This window comes from Molossus molossus, unplaced genomic scaffold (genome assembly GCF_014108415.1).
Source record: "Molossus molossus isolate mMolMol1 unplaced genomic scaffold, mMolMol1.p scaffold_m16_p_13, whole genome shotgun sequence".
Taxonomy (NCBI): Eukaryota; Metazoa; Chordata; class Mammalia; order Chiroptera; family Molossidae; genus Molossus; species Molossus molossus.
In genome coordinates, this window is record NW_023425348.1 from 21,229,412 (window position 1) to 21,254,466 (window position 25,055).

Consider the following 25,055-nt stretch of genomic DNA (forward strand, 5'->3'; position numbering starts at 1 on the left):
TGGTTAGAGTGTTGTCCTGATATTCCAAGGTTGTAGGTTAGATGCCTGGTCAGGGCACATTCAAGAAACAGTGGATCCAGAGCCATGGAAGCAGGGAATAGACTGACAAACCTCGAGGGAAGGAGGAGGGGCTTGAAAGATAAACCAAAGAACTGATATGCATAACGCATGGACACACACAATAGTGTGGGGAAGGCAGGAGGGGGTGGGATCAGGAAGGAGGGGGTAAATGGGGGAAAACTGGGGGAACATTTGTAATACTTTCAACAATAAAGATTTTTTAAAAGATATTTTTAAAAAAGAAAGAAGCAATGGATGAATGCATAAATAAGGGGAACAGCAGATTGGTGTCCCTCTAAATAAATAAATATTTTTAAATTAAAAATATTTTAGAAATGTGGCTAATGATTTTCTAATTCAATAGCATAATACATTTGTGGGATATTATTTTAAATTAAGGAATAAACAATCGGAAACCTTTTATATCTAGGAAAGCAAGTGGATTGGCTGGTATGTGTGTTCTGATTTCCAACAGATAAGTATGGGTTCTATCTGAAAACAATCTAATGCTTTTCTTCCTATAACGAGTCAACTGACAATATTATGTTCATTTCAGAAAGAATTAAGACTGGTTTCAAGCTGTTATTTTAAAAATTATGCATCTCTTGTTCAACAGTTCCTGAAAATGTGACAAAATATATCGTTTTCCAAGTTTGGAATTATTTTACACTGTCAATTTATATCAAATGAAAATTAACACAACTAAATAGTCAATAGATTATCCTTTACTGAAGAGATGCTATGATATTTCTCAAATTAATCAGTAACTTAAAATATATAATCTGCACATACTGTGACCCAATTAAAAAGAACTGTAGTCCTGGCTGGCTTGCTCAGTGGTTAGAGCTTCGGCCCGTGGACCAATGAGTCATGGGTTCGATTCTGGTCAAAGGCACGTACCTTGGTTGAGATTTATCCCTGGCCCTGACTGGGGTTGTGCGGGAGGTAACCACTTAACGTGCACCTCTCACGTCGATGTTTCTCTTTCTCTCTCTCTCCCTCTCTCTCCTTCCCACTCTATCAGAACAAAAATGGAAAAATATCCTGGGGTGAGGATTAAAAAAAAAAAAAGAACTGTAGTTTATGAAATGGGATTAGAAAATACCTTTAATTAACTGGGACTTGGATATGTAGATTTAGAGTTTTTTAGAGACAATGTAAGATAATACTTTTGAAGTATAAAGAAAAATTTGCTGTTCTAAATATCTGAATAATAGGCAATAAAGTTGTTAAAAGGAGTACTGTTTCATGTTTTATAATTAGTCCAAATTTAAACTGTCTTCTGAACTGAATGCAACATAGTGAATATGCCATTCTAATATCCTAAGGACAAAGAAGTCAATTGAATTTATAAGAAAGATACTTTAAGAATATCTGCAATAAATCTTCCTATAAAACATCCAATTCCCTGAGATCCATCTAAATAAATAGCACGTTGGCGTCTTCTAACAGAATTCAGATGCACTCGCTAGCGGACAAACATGTTTTCATCTCACAACAGATGCAGAAAAATTATATTCAAAGAACAACCTTGTTTTCCCTTTTGTTTCACATCTACTTTGTTTTTGTTTGTTTGTTTTTTTTATCCTCACCAGAGGACATTTTTACATTCATCTGCAGATAGAGTGAGAGGGAAAGAGGGAGAAAGAGAGAGAGAAACATCAATGTGAGAGAGACACACCGACTGGCTGCCACCCACATGACCCCAACTGGGGCCAGGGACAAACTGCAACTGAGGTATGTGCCCTTAGCGGGAACCGAACCCAGGTCTCTCTGGACCTCAGGCCAACGCTCCAACCGCTGAGCCTACTTTGGAAACAGGTTTTTGGAAAGTACAATAAAGACAGCGTGCATGAAATAACTGCCTCTAGATGGTAGCAAAAGGAAACGTTCTTTAGGTTTGAACATACAGTAGTTTTATCCGCAACAAATTCCATGATGCTAAATTAAGGGGACTTCCTAAGAGAGCCTGAACTTTTAAGAACTGCATTTCCCATGTGTCATTTTCTTTGTTCAGTCTGCCTGAGTGAGTAGAGTAGTGTGTCCCAGCTTACCTTAAACTAATCCTGGCCTTTAATATAGTAATAACAATAACAACAACTACAAACATCCCAGACAGATTAGGTTTTAATATTAAGAAAGTCACTTTAATCATCAGAAAAAAGTCATATAGCACTTTTATCAGTCCCAAGAATTTTATAATCAAATTACATTTTGTCATTCCAATAACTTGACCAAATGTGAAAACTGCCACTGCTTTATGTCGATAAGTCATCATTTAAGAAAACCCATTACAACTCAGCAAAGGAACAAATATCCATAATTCCCCAGTCCATTAATCACCAGGTTTGGAACCTTACGGGCTCACAGTCCCCAGTGATACTGTGAATGGCAGAGAAACGTGAGCAAAGGGGCTGGGCTGGCATGAGAGTGAGGGGAAGACCCCAAAGCAACCGATGAGTAATTCCACACGACTGCGGCCCAACCTGAGCACAGTAAGTGGGATGTAAAGATTCTTACACTGATGCGATTAATTTTCATCTCCTAAGAAATTAATCACTGAAAATCCCAGCAAATCCACTTAAAAAATACTAGAATTAATAAACAAGTTCAGCAAGGTTGCAGGATACAAAATCAATATACAAAAGTCTATTGTATTTCTATACACTTGCAACGAGCAACCTGAACATGCAATTTAAAAACAATTCCATTCACAATAGCTTTTAAAAAAATAAAATACTTAGGAATAAATTCGTTAGGAAGAAGTATAAAATTTATCATTTGAAAAGTACAAAACACTGTTGAAAGAAATTAAAGAAAGTCTATATAAAAGGAAAGTACTTTATGTTCATGGATTGGAAGATAATATTGTTAAGATGGCAGTACTCCCCAAACTGATATGCAGATGCAATGATATCCCTATCACAAGCCCAGCTGACTTCTTTATACAAATTTTAAGCTAGTCTAAACTTCATATGGAATAGCAACTAAGCCTAAACCAGTCAAAATAATCTTGAAAAAGATGAACAAAGTAGTTAGCCTTACACATCTTAATTTCAGAACTTAATACAATGCAACAGTAATCAATAGTGTGATACAAGATCAATGGTAGTCCTATGAAACAATGAAAGAGAATTAAAAGAAAGTCGAGAAATAAATCCACATATTTATAGTCAGCTTTTTTTCAAGGAGGGTACCAAGACAATAAAATGTGTACAGAACAGTTTTCAACCAATGATTCTTGGACCACTGGACAGACACACGGAAAAGAATGAAGTTGGATGCCTACTTCACACCAGAGATAAAAATTAACTAAAAGTGGGTGCACCATATGATATGTGAATTATATCCTAATAAGACTTTACATTTTTTTTTCTTTATTGATTTTTAGAGCTAGAGGAAGAGAGAGGGAGAGAGAGATAGAAACATCAATGAGCAAGAACATCGACTGGCCGCCTCCTGCATGTCCCCCACTGGGGATTGGGCCTACAACTGGGCATGTGCCCTGACTGGGAACTGAACTGGTAACCTCTTGGTGCATGGGTCGACCCTCAACCACTGAGCAAGTCTGTTTTTAAATAAAATAAAAATAAACACTTCCCATACACAGAGCACCAGAATGCATTAAAAGAAATAAAAAACTATGGAGCCCTCTACATTTGGCCCCTGTACCCCCAAGAGGATTGGGAAAGTAGGGCAAAAGGAAGGCCCCCTTTCTCACAAGCACCAAACCTGTGAGTTGGGCCTGTAGTCTCGCTGTACCACACTTGGAGGGAACTTAGAGACAAATTCCTTAGAGGATAGCCTCGAGATGACTATGACATCCTTTAGCTCTAACATAGAGATGTTCAGAGGAGTTTATTGAGTGGAAATGAGGGGGTTTCAAAACCTAACCAAATAAGTGATAAAATTTGAAGAGAAAAGAGGGCCAAGGATAGAAAGTTTGGTCAAATGTGGCCTGGACGACAACCTTTAAGGCAGGATGATGACAGAAGGATGGAAGAACAATGAACAGACAGATATGTGCACTGATTCAATTAATTTAAAAAGTCAAGACTTTCTGAAGTTGTGGCTATATGATACTGCCTCAGCAGTGAAGAATCATTGGAGTTCCTGAAGGTGTATTCTTATGCATTCAAAGGGATGACATTCAGGTGAAGTGCTGGACATCAACTTCTGTGGCAAAGGAACAGAAGCAATGAGCAATAAAGTCAGCTTATCTTTTTAGCTCAATAGGAATGAAGAAGGTAATGCAGCCAGCAAGGTAACTCAAGTCCAGCCGAAGCTACATTCAAGGCTTTCCATGATTGACTTCTAAAATGAAGTTCAAGGGGATGAGCCCGCCAAACAAATAGAATGTATTTTTCTTAATTTTCAAAAATTTTATTAACTATCTAAATACTATTGAAAATTTCATATCTTTTAATAACAGTACCTAGAACTAAATAAAAGGGCCAATACAGATTTTCTTTTATGGTAGATGACTTAAAGAGGGCCTTGTTTCATTTTCAGAGAAAGATGGCAGTTGGTTTTCAGCAGGATAGAAATTTAACTCTTAATCCTAGAGAGATTTTAAAAAAAACAACATTGCCCTGGCCCCTTTGGCTCAGCGGTTGGAGCATCTGCCTGCAGTCCGGAGAGACCCGGGTTCGGTTCCCGCTAAGGGCACGTACCTCAGTTGCAGTTTGTCCCCAGCCCTGGTTGGTCATGCGGGTGGCAGCCACTCGATGTGTCCCTTTCACATCGATGTTTCCCTCTCTCTCTCTTCCTCTCTCTCCCTCCCACTCTATTTCTACAAAAAATGGAAAAATGTCCTCGGGTAAGGATAAAAAATATAAATAAATAAATAAATAAATAAATAAATAAATAAATAAATAAAACATTGTCTAATTTGCTCACTTTGATTACCTTGAACTGAATTTTCTATATGAAAGCTAACCAATCACAACACAAAAAGGTTTGCAGGTCGATGTGCTATCTGATAGGCTTTGCGAAAACTTTGCAAGTAGCTGTTGTTCAGCCTCAAAACTATTCGACCTTTTTCAGAGAACCCAAAAACTATTTTATAGTATGTACTTCATGATATAATAAGCTCAAGAGCTAAACATACTAAACAAATTACGTGAAATTTTCTTCAGCAAACGATTTAAAATGAAACTTAGCAGACTAAAAAGAGTATCAAAGGCAGTATGTTTTAGTTTCTATATAATGGTTTCTTTTAATTTTTACATTAATTTTAAACATAACACAAAGAGACTAAAAGTCTAAAAAGAATCCTGTCATGTGAAATTGCACTTACAGAATTTATTTGTGAATTTTGAAACATGTTAAAAATTAGAAGTGTGTTTTTGAAAAGCTGTCCTGGCTTGGAAGCCGCAGTAAGAAGTGGATTCATCGTGTCTGGTGGCGTCTGTGCTCTGCTACCTGCGTTGGTCGAGCCTCCCCACAATCCTGGGAACCACATACAATGCCTGCCACCAATTTACAAATAAAAACCTGAGCACACAGAGCTTGAAAAATGTGCCCAAACTGCACAGCCAGGGTTGGAGCCGGAGTGCGTCTTGTCCCCACTCGGCCATCACACTTCTCTGTCTCTACATGGTCGGTCAACTGTGGCCTGAGGAACAGTTTTAAAAAGATGATGATGAAAGGAGGAGGGATGAACAAATGAATAAATGGACAGATATGTGCACTGATTCTGTGACCTTTACCAAAGCAAAGGTCAACCTCTTATTTATTTTTTCTAACTTTAAAAAATTAAAATGGTTTTACAATACAATTTTCTGGGGCCATCCATTTTATTTGGTCGGAGCAAATATTACAAAGGGCTAATTTTTGTAATCAAGTAGCCAATAAGGCAATAAATGATACTGAATAGTGACTTCAGATTTGGGTTTCAGATTTCTGGCTTTCCCTCTCTCTAGGGTTGTGACCTCAGACAACTGTCTTTCTGTGACTTAACTTCTTCATCTGAAAGGATAACACCTATCAAATAATAAAGTGTTGTGGGGTTTATGAGAAATAACATGAAGAAAACACATAACACATAAAGAAAACACATAATATAGATAACACTAGGGGATGTCCTCAAAAAATTAAAAATTCATCTGTCGTTTGACCCAGTGATCCCACTCCAAAGAATATATCCTAAGAATATTGAAACACCAATCAGAAAGAATATATATGCACCCCTATGTTCATAGCAGCACTATTTACAATTAATAAGATCTGGAAACAGCCTAAGTGCCCATCAGTAGATGAGTGGATAAAAAAGCTGTGGTACATTTACACAGTGGAATACTATGCAGATGTAAAAAAAAAGAAGGATTTATTATCCTTTGAGACAGCATGGAGGGACCTGGAGAGTATTATGCTAAGTGAAATAAGGAAGCCAGAGAAAGACAAGTATCACATGATATCACTTACATGTGGAATCTAATGATTAAAATAAACTGATGAACAAAATAGAAACAGAGGCATGGAAACATGGAACAGACTGACGAACCTCAGAGGGAAGTGGGGAAGGGGGCGGGAAGAGATTAGCCAAAGAATGTACATGTATGTATGTATTACCCATGGCCACAGACAATAAGGTGGTGAGGGCCTGGGATGGGATGGAAAAAGGAAGGAGGGAGGCAATGGGGTGGGGGAGAGGGACATCCGTAATATTCTCGACAATGAAGGTTTAATAAAAAAAGAAAACACATAATGCACGCAAAACATTAGTCCCAGCTAGGTATGCTCAAAGGACAGAGTGAAAACATACACAAACTGCAGCTGAATGAACCATGAGTGCATTCAGTCATCAAAGATTCTTTTAGTTTTCTGAGCCACAGAACTTCATGCACCATAATATACTTCTGCTATACTAGGTCTCAACTCTCTCATGTAAGCTGCTTATGATCAGGTAACTTCTCAACTTTCTCCCCTAATTCCTCAAAATTCTCATAAACTTCAGGCAACTCTGAGACGTAGAGAATCGTACAATCAAGAACTCAGGAGATGATGTTGTTCCCTCTCTGATCTCTTTCCCACCACTGAAGACCTGAATTCGCATATATTGTTGGCAAATCTGGGGCGTATGAGGTCCAGCGCTGTTCAACAGACACACAACATAAATCACAAATGTGAAATTTAACATTTTCTAGTGGTCACATTTTTAAAAAAAAAATTTAAACCAAGTAAATTAGTTTTGGTATTTTATTGAACATAAGATACCCAAAATACTATTATTTCAACATGGAACCACGAGGTATTGAGATAACCTCCTTTTGTACTAAACCTTTGCAATCTAACAGTATTTCAACACTTAACAGTGCATCTTAATTTAGATGAGCCTCAGTTCTTTTTAGTTTTTCCTTTTTAAAACTATATTTAGCTAGCATGGCCAGTGTGGCTCACTGGTTGAGCGTCGATCCATGCACCAAGAGGTCACCAGTTCAATTCCCCGTCAGGGCACATGCCCGGGTTCTGGGCCCAATCCCCATTGGGTGGCATGCAGGAGGTAGCCAATCAATGTTCTCTCTCATCGATGTTTCTGTCTCTCCCTCTCCCTTCCTCTCTCTAAAGTCGATAAAGGAAAAAAAAAAAAATATATATATATATATATATATATATATATATATATATGAGAGAGAGAAACATGGATTTGTTGTTCCACTTATTTATGCATTCATTGGTTGATTCTTGTATGTGCCCTGACCAGGGATTGAACCAGCAACCTTGGCATATTGGGTTGACACTCTAACCAACTCAGCTACCTGACCAGGGCCCAGCCTCATTTCAAATGCTCTATAACCGTATGTGGATAGTTGCTACCACACTGAACAGAGCAGGTCTAGAGAGTACCAGACAGCAATACTCATTTTCTATATAAAAGGGGATAAACTAGAAAAAAAAAGATTACCACTAAAATTATATAGTTAATGGAAAATTGAGTTTAAAAAATTGATTTAGCCCTGGCTGGTTTGGCTCAGCGGTTAGAGCGTTGTCCTGCAGTCCTGAGAGACCCGGGTTCAGTTCCTGCTAAGGGCGCGTACCTCAGTTGCAGTTTGTCCCTGGCCCTGGTTGGTCGAGCGGGTGGTAGCCACTCGATGTGTTCCTTTCACATCGATGTTTCTCTTTCTCTCTCTCTCTCCCCCTCCCACTCTACCTGAACAAAAAATGGAAAAATATCCTTGGGTGAGGATTAAAAAAAAAAAAAGTTGATTTACTGTATACTTTAAAAACAATATAGTTTATTACTTACAACTGTGTAAATGTTCCTTTTTTCCATGTTTTATCCCCAAGTTTTTCCTAATAAAGACACTGTAGGAATGTTTATTTATAATACCACCTAAATATTCTGTAGAAGTTTTATCATAAGTAGTGGGATCTTGATATTAATTGAAACAATGTAAAATAATCTCAAGTTCTCATCATAAAAAACGTTCTTTAATGTGAATCACCGGACTATTTATATTATCTACTTGATATCTTACAATCTCTATGAGGTAAATCACATCCCTGGGGTATTTTGCTTTACTCTAATACTTTTTAAATAAATCTGGGCTGAACTGCAATAGACTGCTAGATTTCTGCAATGAAACAGTGATGCTACAGAAATTGGACTTCTGCAGAATAAAAACTGCAAAGATATTTAAGTATACTCGTGTGTTATGATCATAGCTCCTGGGAGCTTTGTTTTTGATAGTCTAAAAACTTTTTCCTCCAAATTAATTTGTAAATGCATAACCTAAAGAGCAAATGCTGATGTTTCATTGCTCCCGTTCCTATTCTTCTCATTATTGAAATGGAAATTAAGTAAAACCCCACGGAAGAGACTTTGCGGCTAGAAATAAAAACGAGACTAAACTGACAGTACTATTTGGTTTGGCCAGACATTTAATAGGAAAAATACAGCAGCCAAGAAAATATTTTGGAAGAAAGACAAATTTAAACATCAATTTTGATCGCGGTGTCACGAGAAAGGCACTCATTACAGAAGACTTTACAGACCAGCCCCGTTTGGGATCCAATAGTGAGAAGAAAGAAAACACATTTCAACTGAAGGAGAGTTTCCACTTCTCTACGTGTATTATCACAGGACTTCAAAATTCTTACCATTCCTCTGTCACCTGTGAGCAAACAATTGTATACTCTTCTCCTCCTATACCTGATGTCATATGACAGACTGGCCTGGTTAACTGTTCCCAGACAGGATGGGCCATGAAAAGAGGCTCAGACGGGACATGGGTTAGCTGCATGCCCCTCAGGAGCAGCAGAGGGATTCCAGGTGAAAAGGATTGTTACAGGTACAAAAGGATCACTCCAGGTATGAGAAGAACAGTGCAGCATATGGCACAGTATCCGAAAGGATGGGAACAGGATAGGAGGAAGTACGAAGGAAAACTGTCAGAATTAACCAGGGTCCTCTAAGAGGTAACTGTCAAGGAGATCTAAAATTCAGAAATGCCAAGAGGCAGGCCCTCAGGAGAAGTCTCCCAGCAAGTAGAGGCTTCCAAGACCCTGGAAGGATTTGGAGGCAGAAGTTAGTCCACGAGAAGGGGAGCAGTGATTCGAAGCACTGGTTATCTTCCCAGACTAGGCGCTGTCAGGCTGACCAGCTATCCATGAACTCCAGATAAGCTGCAGAGAAAGGCCAACTAAAATATGTTTAATCAGATCCTCAAAGCATCTACTAAATAGAAATTACAAATTCATTCCAAGGGGTTTAAGGACTTAGCTGTTTGACAAACAGAACTTGAAGGCTGTTACCCCAAACAAAAGGTAAAAGTTAATTCCCTGAGCCAGCATGTGGCTTCCCGGTCCTCAAATTCCTCTAGTTGAAGGGCTGGCACTGTGCACTTGCCCAGCACCCAGTTCGCAGGAGGAAGTCAGGTGGTTCCCCCCGCAGGGAGAGGAGCGAGGTGGAGGTGCTGAGCCAGGAAGGACTGCAAACTCTGCGCGGCCTCCGCTCCATCCCAGTCTCCCATCACCTTTAGGGTATCATGGAGGGATTTCCATCAGGAAATAAATTTTAGCAAATATATTTTAAAATAAATGTGTTTTTCCTTCCCCTTTCCCCATCACTTCCACTAAAATAGGAGAGGGAATTTTTTTTTTATTATAAATAGATTTTTTACAAACTGACATAGGAAGAAAATTATGGCTTAAATTATATGTTTAATTACATAATATATTTTACTATCATTGTCCTCTCATCTCATGAAAACTGAGTATTATATACTAACAGAATTATCTTTACTATAGAACTTATCTTTATTCATCACAGATGATACCTCATGAACTTACCTACTTAGCCAATACTGTAACATATTAAGGTATTAGTGGGGAAGAAAATGCTAAGAAAATGAAGTAAGCTTGTAAAGACCAGCCACCTGTTCTTTTCTGTAATGCGGTTTACATTAGGGAATCCATTACTTTTTACACTGACTTAGGAAAATAAATGACTTCACTGGAAAGTCAGACAGGTCCCCAGCCTTGCAGGGAAGTGTGGTGGAACACAGCAGAAATGCTGCCTTATGTTCCCCCCTCACCTAGAACTGTGGTAAAGGGTCACTTTAGTGGTGAGGTGTATTTGCTTAGATATATGTAATATGCACCCTTTTATTTTTAATTCCTTTGAATCAGTGGGCTATTTTTAGAATAGTTTTAGGTTTATAGAAAAACTGAGCAGAAATAACCAAGTTCCCATATACTCCCTTAGGCCCTACCTCCACAGTTTCTCCTATTATTAACAGCTTGGATTAGTGAGGTACATTTGTTACAAATGATAATCCAATACTGATACATCATTATTAATTAAAGGTCATAGTTTACATATGATTCACTGTGTTGTACATGCTGTGGGTTTTCACAAACGTGTAATGAGACTGCATCCACCATCACAGTATCATCTACAATAGTTTTACTACCTTCAAAGTGCCTGCGCTCCACCTATTTGCTCCTCCTCATCCTCCCTCCCTTTTTATTTTTAAAAATCATAATTTTCAGCAGATAAACACCGGAATTTTTCCCACAGGATATACTGAATTTACTATTTTACAGCAAAATTAAAGCTTACCGGTTCAACAAATTCAAACTTCTTTTTTTCTTGAACTTCTTGAATTTTAAAGACATATTCCAGTGATGCTTCGTAGAAGTTTTGATGTTCTCGGTCAATTTGTGTATCTGCCTAAAGGGCAAAAAAAGGCAAATAATGACACAGGGAGTAATTATGATGGTTCTCTGTTGGGCTCAAGTCCTGCTCTGCTCGGAAATCTTTACTAAAAGTAAGTCCTGCCAGAAGTTTTAATATAGCAATTATATTATTATGTTCTGGGAATAAAGAGACTAGGAAAACACAGTCCTTGCCCACAAGACCTTCTAGTATATGGGGTGAGAGAGTAAAACAACAACACAGAGTAAGCATATAACATTCAGTTCATTTAAAAAAATATTACAGAAGAGGTATGTAAGTGTATTGGAAAATCTATGAGCGCACAGAAAAGAGACTTATGTTCTAAGAGAAAATGGTGGTGGTTTGAGCTGAGTTTTAAGACGAACAATTGGCAGCGAGTAGCCAGAATTTAAAAAAAAAAAAAAAAAAAAAAAGTCACTCCCATAAAAAAGCAAAGAGGCATGAAAGAGTTTGACGGAGTTTGTTGACAGAGTAAATAATGCAGGGAAGGAGGGCAGATTAGCATCCCACTATAAAAGATCTTGAACACTAATAGCAAATTTGGATTTTATTAACTGCAGAAGAATTATCTGAGAATATTAAGCAGCAAGCCACATCATTGGGTAACCCCCTAGAGATATAATACTGGTAGCAGAGTCAAAAAATGCCCATGGTTCTACTCTAATGATGATTCATGCCCCATCAATGCCACGCACATTTACTCTTCATGACCACAGTCAGGTTCCACAGGTGAAGTGTGGGGAAGGACTACTGAGATCATTTCCTTTCCTTTTTGACGTTGCCTCTCTCCCCTCTTCTGTGCCCACTACCACCCTCAGATGCCTTCTTTTAAACTGATTTAGATTTAACAGAGAGGCATGCCCTGTCCGGTGTGGTTCAGGTAGTTGGAGCATCATCCCGTGCACCAGAAGGCTGCAGGTTCGATTCCCAGTCAGGGCACACACCCAGGATACACATTCAATCCCTAATTGGGTCATGTACAGGAGGCAACTGGCTGATGTATCTCTATCTGTCTCTCCCCTCCACCCCCCGCTGCCTCCTCCCTCTCTAAAAAATCAATTAAAAAAACACACCAAAAAACATGAGAAAAAAAAATGAGCTCTCCAGAATACAAAGTATCTGCCAACAACACTTGGGGAATAGAATATGGCTTTGGAGCCATTTTACAATGATAATTTCATAAACAGAGCTTTAAAAAAAGATAAAATTAGGTGTGTTGGCTTGGACATCATAGCATCTTAAAACTTCATTTGAAATGCCTTAAAAATAATTATATGTACATATTATGTCTTTATTCATATAACTAAAAATAACCCAATATTATGAGCAACCCAATAGGGATTTTTTTTTAAGTTGACAATTCCAAGTCTGTAAACTAATACACAAAAAGAACATATAAATCAGGTAGAAAATGTGAACCAGAAGCTTCCAGGCTCCCAAAGATAATTTCTAAACAAGAAAGATATACATGTCAACACTAGGGTAATCAGTATTCTACACGAATCATGTATTTTCTCTAACCACTGCTTAGAAGAGCACACTATTTATAGAAGGCAGGGTAAGGAGGTCTAGTTAGTGGTATGCTAATAAATGTTTAACAGCTGGCTCTCGAGGGGAGAAAGCCGGATTTGCAGTATTGGCTGGTTTCTGTGGTGTAAATACTCCCCAAACAGCCAGTTCCAAACCACAAACCCAACATCGGTGAATGAGGGAGGAAGAGGGAGATGAGAAAACAGGCTCTGCAAGAGGAGCTCCGGGACTCCACTGGGTGTCAAGGATACAAGGGTATTTTTAGTCTCAGATGTAACATTATACTACACAAGTTACTTTTGCAGGTTTTATTTACTATAACACAACGTCACTGCCTGTGCTGACAGCGCTTGGGACAAACAAGAATGCTGAGCCACCTTTACAACATTCATGACGATTCCGGTCAACAAAGCCGCGCAGTGAAGAACGCAGAAGACAAGACTGCCGTGCACTGAACGGCTGCAACGAGGTTGGCCCTTGGATGCATCTGGGAATGTTGATTTTGAGAGAGTTCCCACCACTCTAATTGGTAAGAGTAGTTCACTATGTCAAAACTATTTGTGTAAACACAAATATGGTTTATTTTGAGCACCTGCTTTCCTTCTGGGCCTCTGGAATTTGGGTACATGACAGGCAGGAGGAGCCTATGTGACCACCTCCCAGTAAAAACCATGGGCACTCAGCCTATCATGAGTTTCTGATAGACATTTCCCATGTTTTTTAACAACTTATTACTGAAGAATTAAGTGTGTCCTGGGTGTCTCCACTAGGAAAGGACTCCTGGAAGCTTATGCCCAGTTTACTCCAGACTTCACTCTGCATCCTTTGCTGATTTTTCTTTATATCTTTTCACGGCAATAAATCATAGCCATAAGTGGCAGCAAATCACCTAATCTAGAGGTTTTAAGTCATTCCCTCGGGAACTTATTTGCCATGCACAATCCCATCTCATCAAAGGGTATGGGGGCACAAAGAAGGATAAGAGAAATTATGTCTCTTGCCATTTTCCAGGTATGGGTATTTCCCATCACTTCCGATCTAGATGAATTTGCTACACCAAATCTGCTTTGAAAGGTCACCTAGAATGTCCACTGCTTAAACAATGCAACAGCTTAATTTCTTTTCAGTGCAAGATTTTTTTGAAAGACATTCTCTCCTTGATATGAATCCCGTTTGTACTTAAGCTCATATAGTGTGTGGTTCACTAGTGGACAGTTGCTTTCACACCTACTAGCAACTGCTGCCATGTATTTTGTACTAGATAAGTAGGATAACCATATAATTTACTGTCCAAACATTTTAAAGACAAAGGGAGCACCAGTAATAAGTATGCCTGAACAACAGGTATAATCTTTTGTCTACGTGGCTAAGGGCAGTAGAGTCATCCTAGTAAGAAACCAAGTTATTTACACAAGAAAACCATCCAGTTCTGCAGAAACCTAAATTATTCTCCACCTATAATAAGCTATCTCAATTCAAAATAGAGAGAAAAAACCCCTCATTCCCAGAAAGAAAACAAGATTTAAACTGGGCTGAAGAATGGGGAGGTTTAGAGTAGGTGGAGGTAGAAGGAGAAGAGTCTGAGTGAGGGAACAGGGTCCAGAAAAGTTATGTTTGGTAGATCAAAAGGTTTTGTCTGACACAGTCAGAAGTGAAAGTTAAGGCACAAAAGAGAGACTGAGGGCAAACTTCATCCCACAGACACGACAAAAGCTTGAGGAAGGTGTTGACAAGATCAAAGCAGCATTTCAAGAAGATCAACGTGAGGACGGTATAGAATGAATACACTGACTCAGTGGTGTGGCTGGGTGCGCGTGAATACAAACAGACCTCTTATTTAGTAAGGGTGAAGATGTCTGGTCTATCTCAGTAAGAAACAGAAGCTGAAGGATGTGAGAAACAAGGATGTGGGTGTGAGAAAAAAGGCAAAAAAAGTCAAAAGATAATTTTGATATGAAAAATACCAGCACTAACAGAATTAATGAGAAGCAGGAGCACATTTGAGGAAATGGTGATGTGTGAGACTTCAATGTGTCACTAAGTGGTGAAGTCCTGAGCAGCGGGAAGGTCAGATACGATGAAATCGTGATCTGAGCGCTCATCAGATATCCTAGACAGTAAGGAAGTAGAAGAGACATGCAGCCACAAACCTGAAGATGTAAACAGAAGAATGAATAAGGGTGGAAACTAAGGGATTCCCTTCGTTTAGGAGGCAGGGGTAAGAGGAGCCTGTTCAAAGTGAATTCAGTGATATAGGATAACCCAAAATCTGGGTTTCTAAAGAATTTCTTTTCTCCTAATTATAAAAGCATTACATATTCATTATTATAAGTTTATTCATTACTCATTACTAGAAGAGAGAAATGTAAAGATCGTAAGACTTGCATCCCCACTGTTAATGTGTAACATGCACACACAGTGATCTTAAACAAACCTGAATAGTACTGTACATACATTCTAGTTTAAACTTTGCTGTTTTCCACTTAAGCTAATGAATATTTCCTAATGCCTTTAAATAACCTTTTCCCAATAAAATTTTTCACAGCCATATCAACATCATTTTTCATCACGGTATATGTGTATATTTACCCCAATCATTCTGTTTTTTTGTGTTTTAATCCTCACCTGAGAACATTCTCAGAGAGAGAGAGAGAGAGAGAGAGAGAGAGAGAGAGAGAGGTGAGAGAGAAACATCGATGGGTTGTCTTCTGCACACTCTGCACCAAGCATGCGCCCTGACTGGGAATGGTGCACAGAACGATGCTCAACCCATTGAGACACTCCAGCTGGGCCCCAACCTTTTTTTAAAATTTTTGTTGTTGACAGTATTACAGATGTCCTCCATTTGTGTAAAACAGTATAGAATTTCCTCAAAAAAAAAAAATAAAAGCACAACTCTGTTTGACCCAGCGATCCCACTTTGGGGAATATATCCTAAGAATCCTGAAATACCAGTCAGAAAGAATATATGTACCCCTATGTTCATAGTAGCATCATTTACAACAGCTAAGATCTGGAAACAACCCAAGTGCCCATCAGTAGATGACTGGATTAAAAAGCTGTGGTACATCTATACAATGAAATACTATGCAGCTGTGAAAAAGAAGGCTCTCATACCCTTTACAATTGCATGGATGGACCTGGAGAGTATTATGCTAAGCAAAATAACCCAATCATTCTTTTATGCCATTTCAGATGTTTCTAAATGTTTTCATTGCAAGAGTTATCTTGTATCAATATATTTACACAATTTATTTTTATTCTCATTTCTGACCATTTCTCTTGGGTAAATTTCTGTCAACAGAAATCATTCCAATGATCCTGGCATAGCAAAGGAAACAATCAACAAAATGAAAAGGCAAGATACTAAATGGAAGAAAATATCTGAAAATCATATATCTAATAAGAAGCTCATATCCAAAACATAACAAACTCATACTGCTTAATAGCAAAAGCCAAACAATCCTATTAAAAAATGGACAGAAGATATGAATAAACATTTTACCAAAAAAAGACTTACAGATGACCGACAGGTACATGTTGAAAACATATTCAACATCATTAATAATCAGGAAATGCAAATCAAAACCACAATGAGATACTACCTCACACCTGTTAGAATGGCCATCATCAAAAAGACAAGAAATGATAAATGTTGGTAAGAATATGAATTGGTGCAGCCAAAAAGGAAAACAGTATGGAGGTTCCTAAAACAACAGAACTACCATATGATCCAGCAATTTCACTACTGGGTATTTATCTGAAGAAAACAAAAACACTAACTATAAAAGATGTATGCATCCCTATGTTCATTAAGGAATTATTTACAATATCCAAAATATGGAAACAACCTAAATGTCTATATATTATATATATAATTATATATATGGTATAATAATATAATTATATATATATATAATAAATAAAATCTTGCCATTTTGACAACCTGGATGGACATTGAAGGCATTATGCTAAATGAAAATCACACAAAGAAAGACAAATAACATGATCTCTCTTATATGTGGAATACAAAAACAAATAAATAAATGAAAGTTCATAAAGAGAACAGATTGGTGGTTGCCAGATTCAGTGGACCTTGGCGCTATGCGGGGATAAAATTTTAGAAAAAATGAAACTGAAGATGGAATGATGCAAGCATAATAAGATCTTTCCAGGTAGAACAAACAGTAAGTGCAAAGGCCCTGAGGTATGTCCAGTCTTGGATAATTTGGACAAGACCAAAGGTTAATATAATGAACGCACGAAGTAAAATAAGAGTCAGGAAAGGAAACAAGAAAAACAATGAGAAGGAGAAGGAGAAGAAGTAGTAGTATGGAACATGTCAATGTAATATTAAATTGTAATAATATTTTTGAAAATTAAAAATATTAATATTTCTTAATGATAGATTTTTTTTTTTCCATTTCACTTTAGCCACAAAACCTTCCCATGATCACACAACTGTACATTCAGTTATCCTGTTTTAATAGCAGGTACTAATAACAAAACAAAGGTTCTAATGAACTCATGTTTAAATAATAAAACTTCCCAATATGAAACATGTTTAAATAAAGAAATTCAATTCCCCCAGAGAACACAAGAGTGTAGAAAAAAAGGAATCAGAAGCAAAAACAACCCTCCTGTGGCTTTCTGATGAAGTGGAGCTCGAGTCACACTCTGACTCCTCCAGCAGCTCCGTGGCTGAGCGTGGAAAGAGAGAAACAAGAGAAAGAATACGGACAGCGGAGGACAAGGCTGAACAGGAAGAGCAGCTCATGGCTTTTCTGGAGCAGGATGGGACATTTAAAAGAGGTTTGGGACTGTGACACTAAAAAGTACAGAGAGGACTGAGACTAAAGGAGACTCAGTGTGGCACAAGATTCCCCAGGACAGTCTGGAGAGCAGCAATGATCTCAGGGTGACACCACCTTAACTTTCATCTTGCAGCTCTGAGACAACCATGGCAGATCCAGGGAAAAGTGTGTCAACATTTTTGTTAGGGTAAAAATGACAAGAAAGTCCATTTTTAAAAAACATGTCCCATCACTGGAACTACAACTACATTATTCCTTAGTGAAAGTACATAAGATTTTACTGACTAGAGTTAAAGCACTACCAATGAACAGGACAGATATTTCAGAAAGAAGAATTGGACTGCTTATATGTATACATGTTAATAAAATATTTCTGTTGCTTTGTTAAGAAAAGTGATGTAAAATTATTGACATTTTAAAATGTGTAACTGAATATCCCCCCCCCCATACTGAAGCAATAACTTAAAAACAGATTATTTTCACTTAACATAAAAGCTGTAACATGAATTTGGTAGGTCCTGCCATTTAAAATATACCCAACAGAAGAAAATGAAAAGTTTTTGATTCATTCTTTTTCATTGTTGAAGGAAACACTAATCTTTTATTTGGAACTGTTAATAATAAATATCATAAGGCATATAAAATGTTCAGCACACTGTCTACCCATAGTAAGTGCTCAGTTAACTATTCTTCCTTCTTATATTTTTTTATTAAAGAATAGCAAATTCTGAGATACTTCTACCTTGGACATTTGGACTTCACATGTCTTAATGCTAATGCCCCTTTTTCAATTGGAAAAACTTACCTCTTGCAAATGAGACTCCTTTTTCTTTGCAGACAAATTTAAATGTTTCTCAAGAATAGAATAGTATTTTTCGCTCTCCTTATCAAACTTCTTCTTTCCATCCTGGGGATAACAATGATAACAAAACATTAAAATTAGAGTCTCAAAGAAACTTTGATTTTCACCATTCCCCTCAAACATCAAATAAAATAAGGTTTAGTGAACTCCAACTATGTGCAAAACTATCAGAAGCAGAGTGGAAAGAAGGACAAGGAACAGAAGGTATTTGAATATGCATTCTCTCAACGCAGTGCCTGGAACTGTCTCCTGTGGAGGGGCCAGACTGGCTACAGTAGAATCCTTTGAGCACTGTATAATTGACTCCCAATGAGAGATGCTGATGTACATCTAAAACAAGAGACAAAGTCTCCTTTTGGCTTTTTGGTGATTCAGATGTGATGACTTTAACCAGCTTAGAGAACTGGAGGCATGGATACTTTTCATGAGATCATTACTTCCCAGCCATAAAAAGACACTTGCTATTTCAAACAACCCATTCCTGACAGGGAGGAAAACAGACTTTAAAAACATGAAATCATTAAATCAGACAGTTTAAAGTCAAATCAAAAGGATTAGCAACATCTGTATCAGATAGTCAACATAACAAATAATTGACCTTCGTTTACCCCTGAAATACTGTTGTTTGGAAGGGGTAGCTGTAACCAGGATGGCCTTTCCTAGAGGAGGATAACTTTACCTTTCACCTACCGTTTGATTCTACAGAAATGCATGGAATAAAATCCTAAAAGGAACAGGGCATGCCTGGGCATGTAATATTCTCCAACCATAAATATGTATGTATGTATGTGTGTGTGTATGTGTGTATATATATATATATATATAGATAGATATAGATATATAGATATATATATATATTTTTTTACCATTTATGAGTCCATATGAAATAAATACTAGGTAACCAACTCAAATTTCATTGGCCAAAGTAGTACTATCTTTGCTTTTACTTCAGTGTTTCTGGAGGGACAATCTCTGAATCACTTTAATCAGAGTCAAGTATCTTTAAGCCTATTCAAAATGCGGATTCCTATTTCTCCCATTCAGGGATTCATACGTTGTTGTTTTAAACAAGCTTTATTTTACTAAGTTGTATACGTTAAACTGATATAAGCTTGTATGTCAACTGTAATTGAAAAATAAATTAAAAAAAAAACAGGCCTGACTGGTTTGGCTTAGAGCGCCAGCTCATGGGTCAAAGGTCTTGGGTTTGATTCCCAAAGGCACGTCCTACCTGGGTTACAGGTTTGATCCTCAGCCCTGGTTAGGGTTATGCGGGAGGCAACCAATCGATATGTCTCTCTCACATTGATGTGTCTCTGTCTCTCTGTCTTTCTCTGTCTCCCTTCCCCCCTTCCACTCTATCTAAAAGTCAATGGAAAAATGTCCTCTGGTGAGGATTAACAACACCACAAAATTTAAAAAAACAATCTCCATGATTATTATGTATAATGTTTTGTTTCATTATTTGCATAAGTGTTTGGAAGAGGTTAATTAAAAACAGTGGATGGATGGATGGACGGATGGATGGATGGATGGACGGACGGATGGGGCTAGGAGGGGGAGAGGGGAAGAAGAGAGAAAAGGACAGGCAGAAATCTGGCCTCTTTCCCACTATTCTGAGGTTGTCAGATCCAGGTTAATAGATCCAGACAATTCTATCTGGATGACACTCTGAACTTTTTATACCTCAATTATGTTTCCAGGAATTCAGCACGATCTAGTTCCATATAAGGAATTTAAGAAAGTTAATTGGTAAAATTGCACTTGAGTAGGCTTCTGCTATAAAAGTTCAAATCACTTTTAGACCATTTTAGAAGTACTGATGTGTTTGTATTTTATAGCATTATACCTCTAAATGGGGGTGGGGGGGGGTGAGTCAAAATCCTCAAAGGACTTTTATTACCTCAGAAGAAAATGTGGTCCTATTAGAAAAAACACAATTGAAAAATAAATCCAAAAAAGACCTGTTGAGAAACTCACATAACAAAATGAGCAAATCCAAAAGGAAAGGAGGAAGCCCAAGGCTCAGGATGGGGGGAGCTTTCCCTCTCCACTGATGGAACAGATACCTGGGCTAAACATTTCATCTGTTGCTCAATGATGTTACTCTTAACCTGGTGTTTCTTGCCCACAACTCACCCGCCCAATCTACTTCTCCAAAAGTCTCTCTCAGTAGCCCCTTTTGAGCTCCCATTCTTTTCTTTTTTCTCTCTAGACCATCTCCCCGTTAACATAAATACTAATTTATTCTAATTTCAACATATTCAAGCTGTATCTACTTCTAGCATCCAGCTCAAACAGATGTCATTCACAAGTCCCCTCCATCAACTCTCTCCCTTGTGAATGCTTCTATAGCATTATACATTGGTTTCTTATGGTGGTCATGTTCTACACTGCAGCAGAGAAATTTATGTATTTCCTATTCTCCTAGGAAAACTGAATATCTCAGAGAGTGCTCAATAAATATTTAATAAAAAAATAAAATTCTTCCTCTTATAACACTGGCCACCATAGTCCCTCAATGATATTCTATTTGTTCAAAAAGCCAATATCCATGCTACAAGGGACAATTCTGCACAAATGGCCTAACTCAAACCCAACGGCACACACTCCTTTGGGGGCCCCCAGCTGCATTATGGTATAGTAAATAAAACTGAGTCACTTTCATCTTACAACAGGGGCTTAACATTTCTTACTGTGCACAGAAAAAGAAACTGGTTGAGGAGAAGAGAGCACGGCTGTGGTGACTACATCTGCATCTTTGATTTCAGTCGGGTTTTGATGGCATTTTGGGAAATGTTAATTCAGGGCCAACACATCAGCATTCCTGGCAATACAAAAATTATTCCCAGAAGCACTGCCTGGACTCTTATTCAAACCCTGGCTATTCACATATCATTCAGCAAAAAGGATCTACTCAAAGGAGCCAATGATAGACAACAAAAATACACTCAGTTCTAGCATAAAATTGAAGAGCTAGTTTGCAGAGTAGGCCACACGAAGAACAGCTATAATCTAGGGAAGCATGTTCCTGGAAAAGCGTGCTTCTTGCAACTCACATCTCCTCTAAAAAGTCCTGATTTACTACTGCTCGTGTGAGCCAGGTCTACCTGGTCTAAGTCACTTAACACCATACAGCTACCGCTTGTCTCTGATATCAAGCTAAGAACTTTCTCTGAAGCCAGTGCTGCAGAGGTAAAGGAAAAATAACCCACGAATCTTTACTAAATTCTGTGCATGATCACTGTCTTCATTTATTATCTATGTTATCTATCTATCTTAGAGAGAGGAAGGGGGGTGAGAGAGAGAGAGAGAGAGAAGCATTGATCAGTTGCCTTCCACACACACCCCAACTGGAGATCAAACCTACACCTGGGTATGTGCCCTGACTAGGAATTGAATCTGCCACCTTTTGGTGTACAGAACAACGTTCCAACCAACTGAGCCACACCTGCCAGTGCGGATTACTGTCTTCTCATTGTGGTAGCAGCATTCATAAAATACTACATTATAACAGTACATTTTATGTACATCAATGGTAAGTGCATTTGAACCAGGTAATCATTAAAAATGAACACATATATATGTGTGTATGTATGTGTGATAAGTGTGTATATGATAAATTATTTAAATATAGATCATCAAAATTAGTCCTCAAGCCCAATTAGAGTTGGAGAAAGCGTAAGATAAGTTTTGGGTCTACAGTCTGTTTTCCAAACTGCACTGCATTTACTCTGAGCACAGTGAGCACACTATCATTGAGCTTCTCAGCTTAGCAAGTATGCTGAAGTGAGCAAATCATGACAGCACAAATTCCAAGTGTCAATTTTACTCTTAAAGTTATTATATACAACAAAAAATTGTCAAATAGTTATAACTATAGGTAGGTACATCATGCAGATAAATATTAAATTATGCACAACTGTTAAAAACAGGAGGTGGGCAAGGCAGGGTAAATGGGACGGAGAGACTCTGCTTTGGGTGATGCGGGCACGATGCAGCGCGCAGATAATGTTTCATTTAGTTGTACGCTTGAAACTTATATGATTTTGTGAACCAATGTCACCCCAAAAAATTCCATTTAAAACAGCAAATAAAAACCACACCAATGCCTTCACTGACCACAAGAGGGTACCAAAGATAAGGAATAGACTCAACTACAACATTTAGAAAATCAGAATAGAAATTCTCAGTTTTATCTAATTGCATTTTTAAAAATAAAAGACTACTACAAAGTTTTGTTTAAACAATTGCCTTAGCAACCTTCATTTTAATGTTACCTTGATATAAATTTTTAAAATAAAGGAAGTGAAAAAATATTTTCTGTATTTTTTTTTTTAAATCCTCATCCGAGGATATTTTTCCATTTATCTTCGGATAAGGAGGGAGGGGGAGAGAGAGAAAAAAACAGAGAGAGAGAGAAACATCAATGTGAGAGAGACACAGTGACTGGCTGCCTCCCATGTGACCCCGACCAGGGCCGGGGACCGAACCTCAAGTGAGGTACGTGCCCTTGACTGGAATCGAACTGGAGACTCTGTGGTCCATGGGCCAGTGCTCTAACCGCTAAGCAAAACTGGCCAGGGCTTCTATATTTCTTTTTAAAAAATGGAGCACATATTTCGGATTTATGCAACAGATTTTAAGAAAATCTCGATGTTATAATTTCCACAGAAGACACTGGAAAATGTCCCATGCAAACACATCATCATGTTGGTATAACCATTAGCTAAATAAACACTAGGTGTACATTTTGAAAAATCCTTCAAGAAATTGAAGAAAAGTAGAAAAAGTAATATGAAGAGTAATAAACACCAATAGCCAAATTTCTATTTTAAAAATATGTGGCAGTCTCGTAAACTGGCACTGTGGTGAACACAGAGGATGTGACATAGCCCTGACTATATCAATCCTGGCCAGACTTCTTCCTCTCCTGGTGGGGGGATTTACCCGCTGCCTAGAATGGCAGCCCAGGGTGACATCACCATCTGAGCTCCAGAAGGGCAAGATGCTAGGATACCTAACCACATACTGTGTAGGAGTTTCCTGAGGCCCAAGAACCAAGTTGATGAGAATTTTCGTTTAGCTTACACAGCAAGGTCTCCCTGCTGGTGACTGCATGTAACCTCTCCCAGTCTCCCCACCCTGCTCCACCAAGCCCCTCCTCTCCTATCTGCTGAAATACAGACATTCCCACAGGGCTCCTTCCAGGGTTAGTTGCACCAGCATAATTCACCATACCGGCTCCCATTCCCAATGACATCACCACTACCATTACAGGTTCCATATTTGGTAAGGATTTCATAAGGACCTCCCAAAAACGACACAGACAGAAGAACAAACAGAAATATATGTGTGAAGGATATTAGGGAATAATACACAGGAAAGGACAGCCAAAGGGGCAACAAGCATATGAAGAGTTTTTCAAACTCATGAGTAGTACAAGAAAAGCAAACTAAAATATTAAGATATCACATCATTATCTATCAGATATTGGCAAGAGTTAAAAAGTTGAATAATCCACATGTTCAGTGCATGTGGAGATACAGGAACCCGTGGATACTACCAGGGGGACTGTAGCGGGGTGTGACTGTTCTAGAGAGAAATGCCACACTGCTAAGTAGCAAAATGTGCGCTTAAGAACCAGCTTGTGTTTGTACATTCCAAAACGATCCTCAGAGAAAAGTCCATAATGAAACAGGAATGAGGACATGCATCTGTGGGAACAAACAGATGGCCAGGGTATCTGTTAGTGGACACAAAATGAATTAGATATACGATATGAAGTGCTATACAGAAATTATTAGAAAATATTACAAGTGGACAGATCTTAAAACACAATTATGAGGGAAAAATAAAAAACAGAAAATTATTTCAGTTGAAAAGCCATGCACACAAAATGATACCAATTTTACAGGAACATAAAAATACACAGAGCATGTGGGAGGCAACCAATCAATGTGTCTCTCTCACATGGATGTTTCTCTCTCTCCCTCACCCTCTCTCTCCATCTCCCTCTATTTTTCCCTCCCATTTTCTCTAAAAACCAATGGAAAAAATATCCTCGGGTGAAGCTTAACAATAAGTAAATAGTTAGAAAAATTATACACATTAAACTCATAAGAGTGGTTGCTATGTAAGAAAACGTGAATCAGGTATGAGTAAATAAATAAAGCACAAGAGAGATCTGTGAACTGACAAAACAATAAAAAAAAAAAATGATTTTAAAAGGACAATTAGGAGACTAAACAGAAAGCCCAAGATCTGACTAATAGAACTATATGTAGTGAAGAAATTACCTTAAAAATATATGAGAATTTCCAGAACTGATTAAGAAAAGTTCCCAATATTAAAATGGCACAATATGTGCAAAGCACAATAAACAAGAAAATTTCCCAAAGATATAAAATATTACAAAACCATGAATAACAATGAAAACCTAAAAGCAGAGGTCAAATAAAAAACATTCGAAATCAGAACAGGAATGAATCTACAACTTCCAAGAAGTTATAAAACAAAGGTGCAGAGACTTCAATATGCTAGGGAATAATTATTTCCAACCTCGATTTTCCACACCCAGTCAAACTGTCAATCTGGACTGTGGGTA

General features: G+C 37.9%; 1 protein-coding gene across 1 annotated transcript in view; it reads right to left on the bottom strand.

Moving 5' to 3' along the window:
* The window catches only part of ARHGAP42 (Rho GTPase activating protein 42), a 259,019-nt gene that overhangs the window by 47,569 nt on the left and 186,395 nt on the right, over window positions 1-25,055 (bottom strand). Inside the window, exons 5-6 of the mRNA XM_036258802.1 lie at window positions 18,392-18,493; window positions 11,126-11,236 (exon numbers count right to left, since the gene is read on the bottom strand). Of these exons, the coding sequence (XP_036114695.1) occupies window positions 11,126-11,236; window positions 18,392-18,493 (213 nt within the window). The remainder of the gene's footprint in view (window positions 1-11,125; window positions 11,237-18,391; window positions 18,494-25,055) is intronic.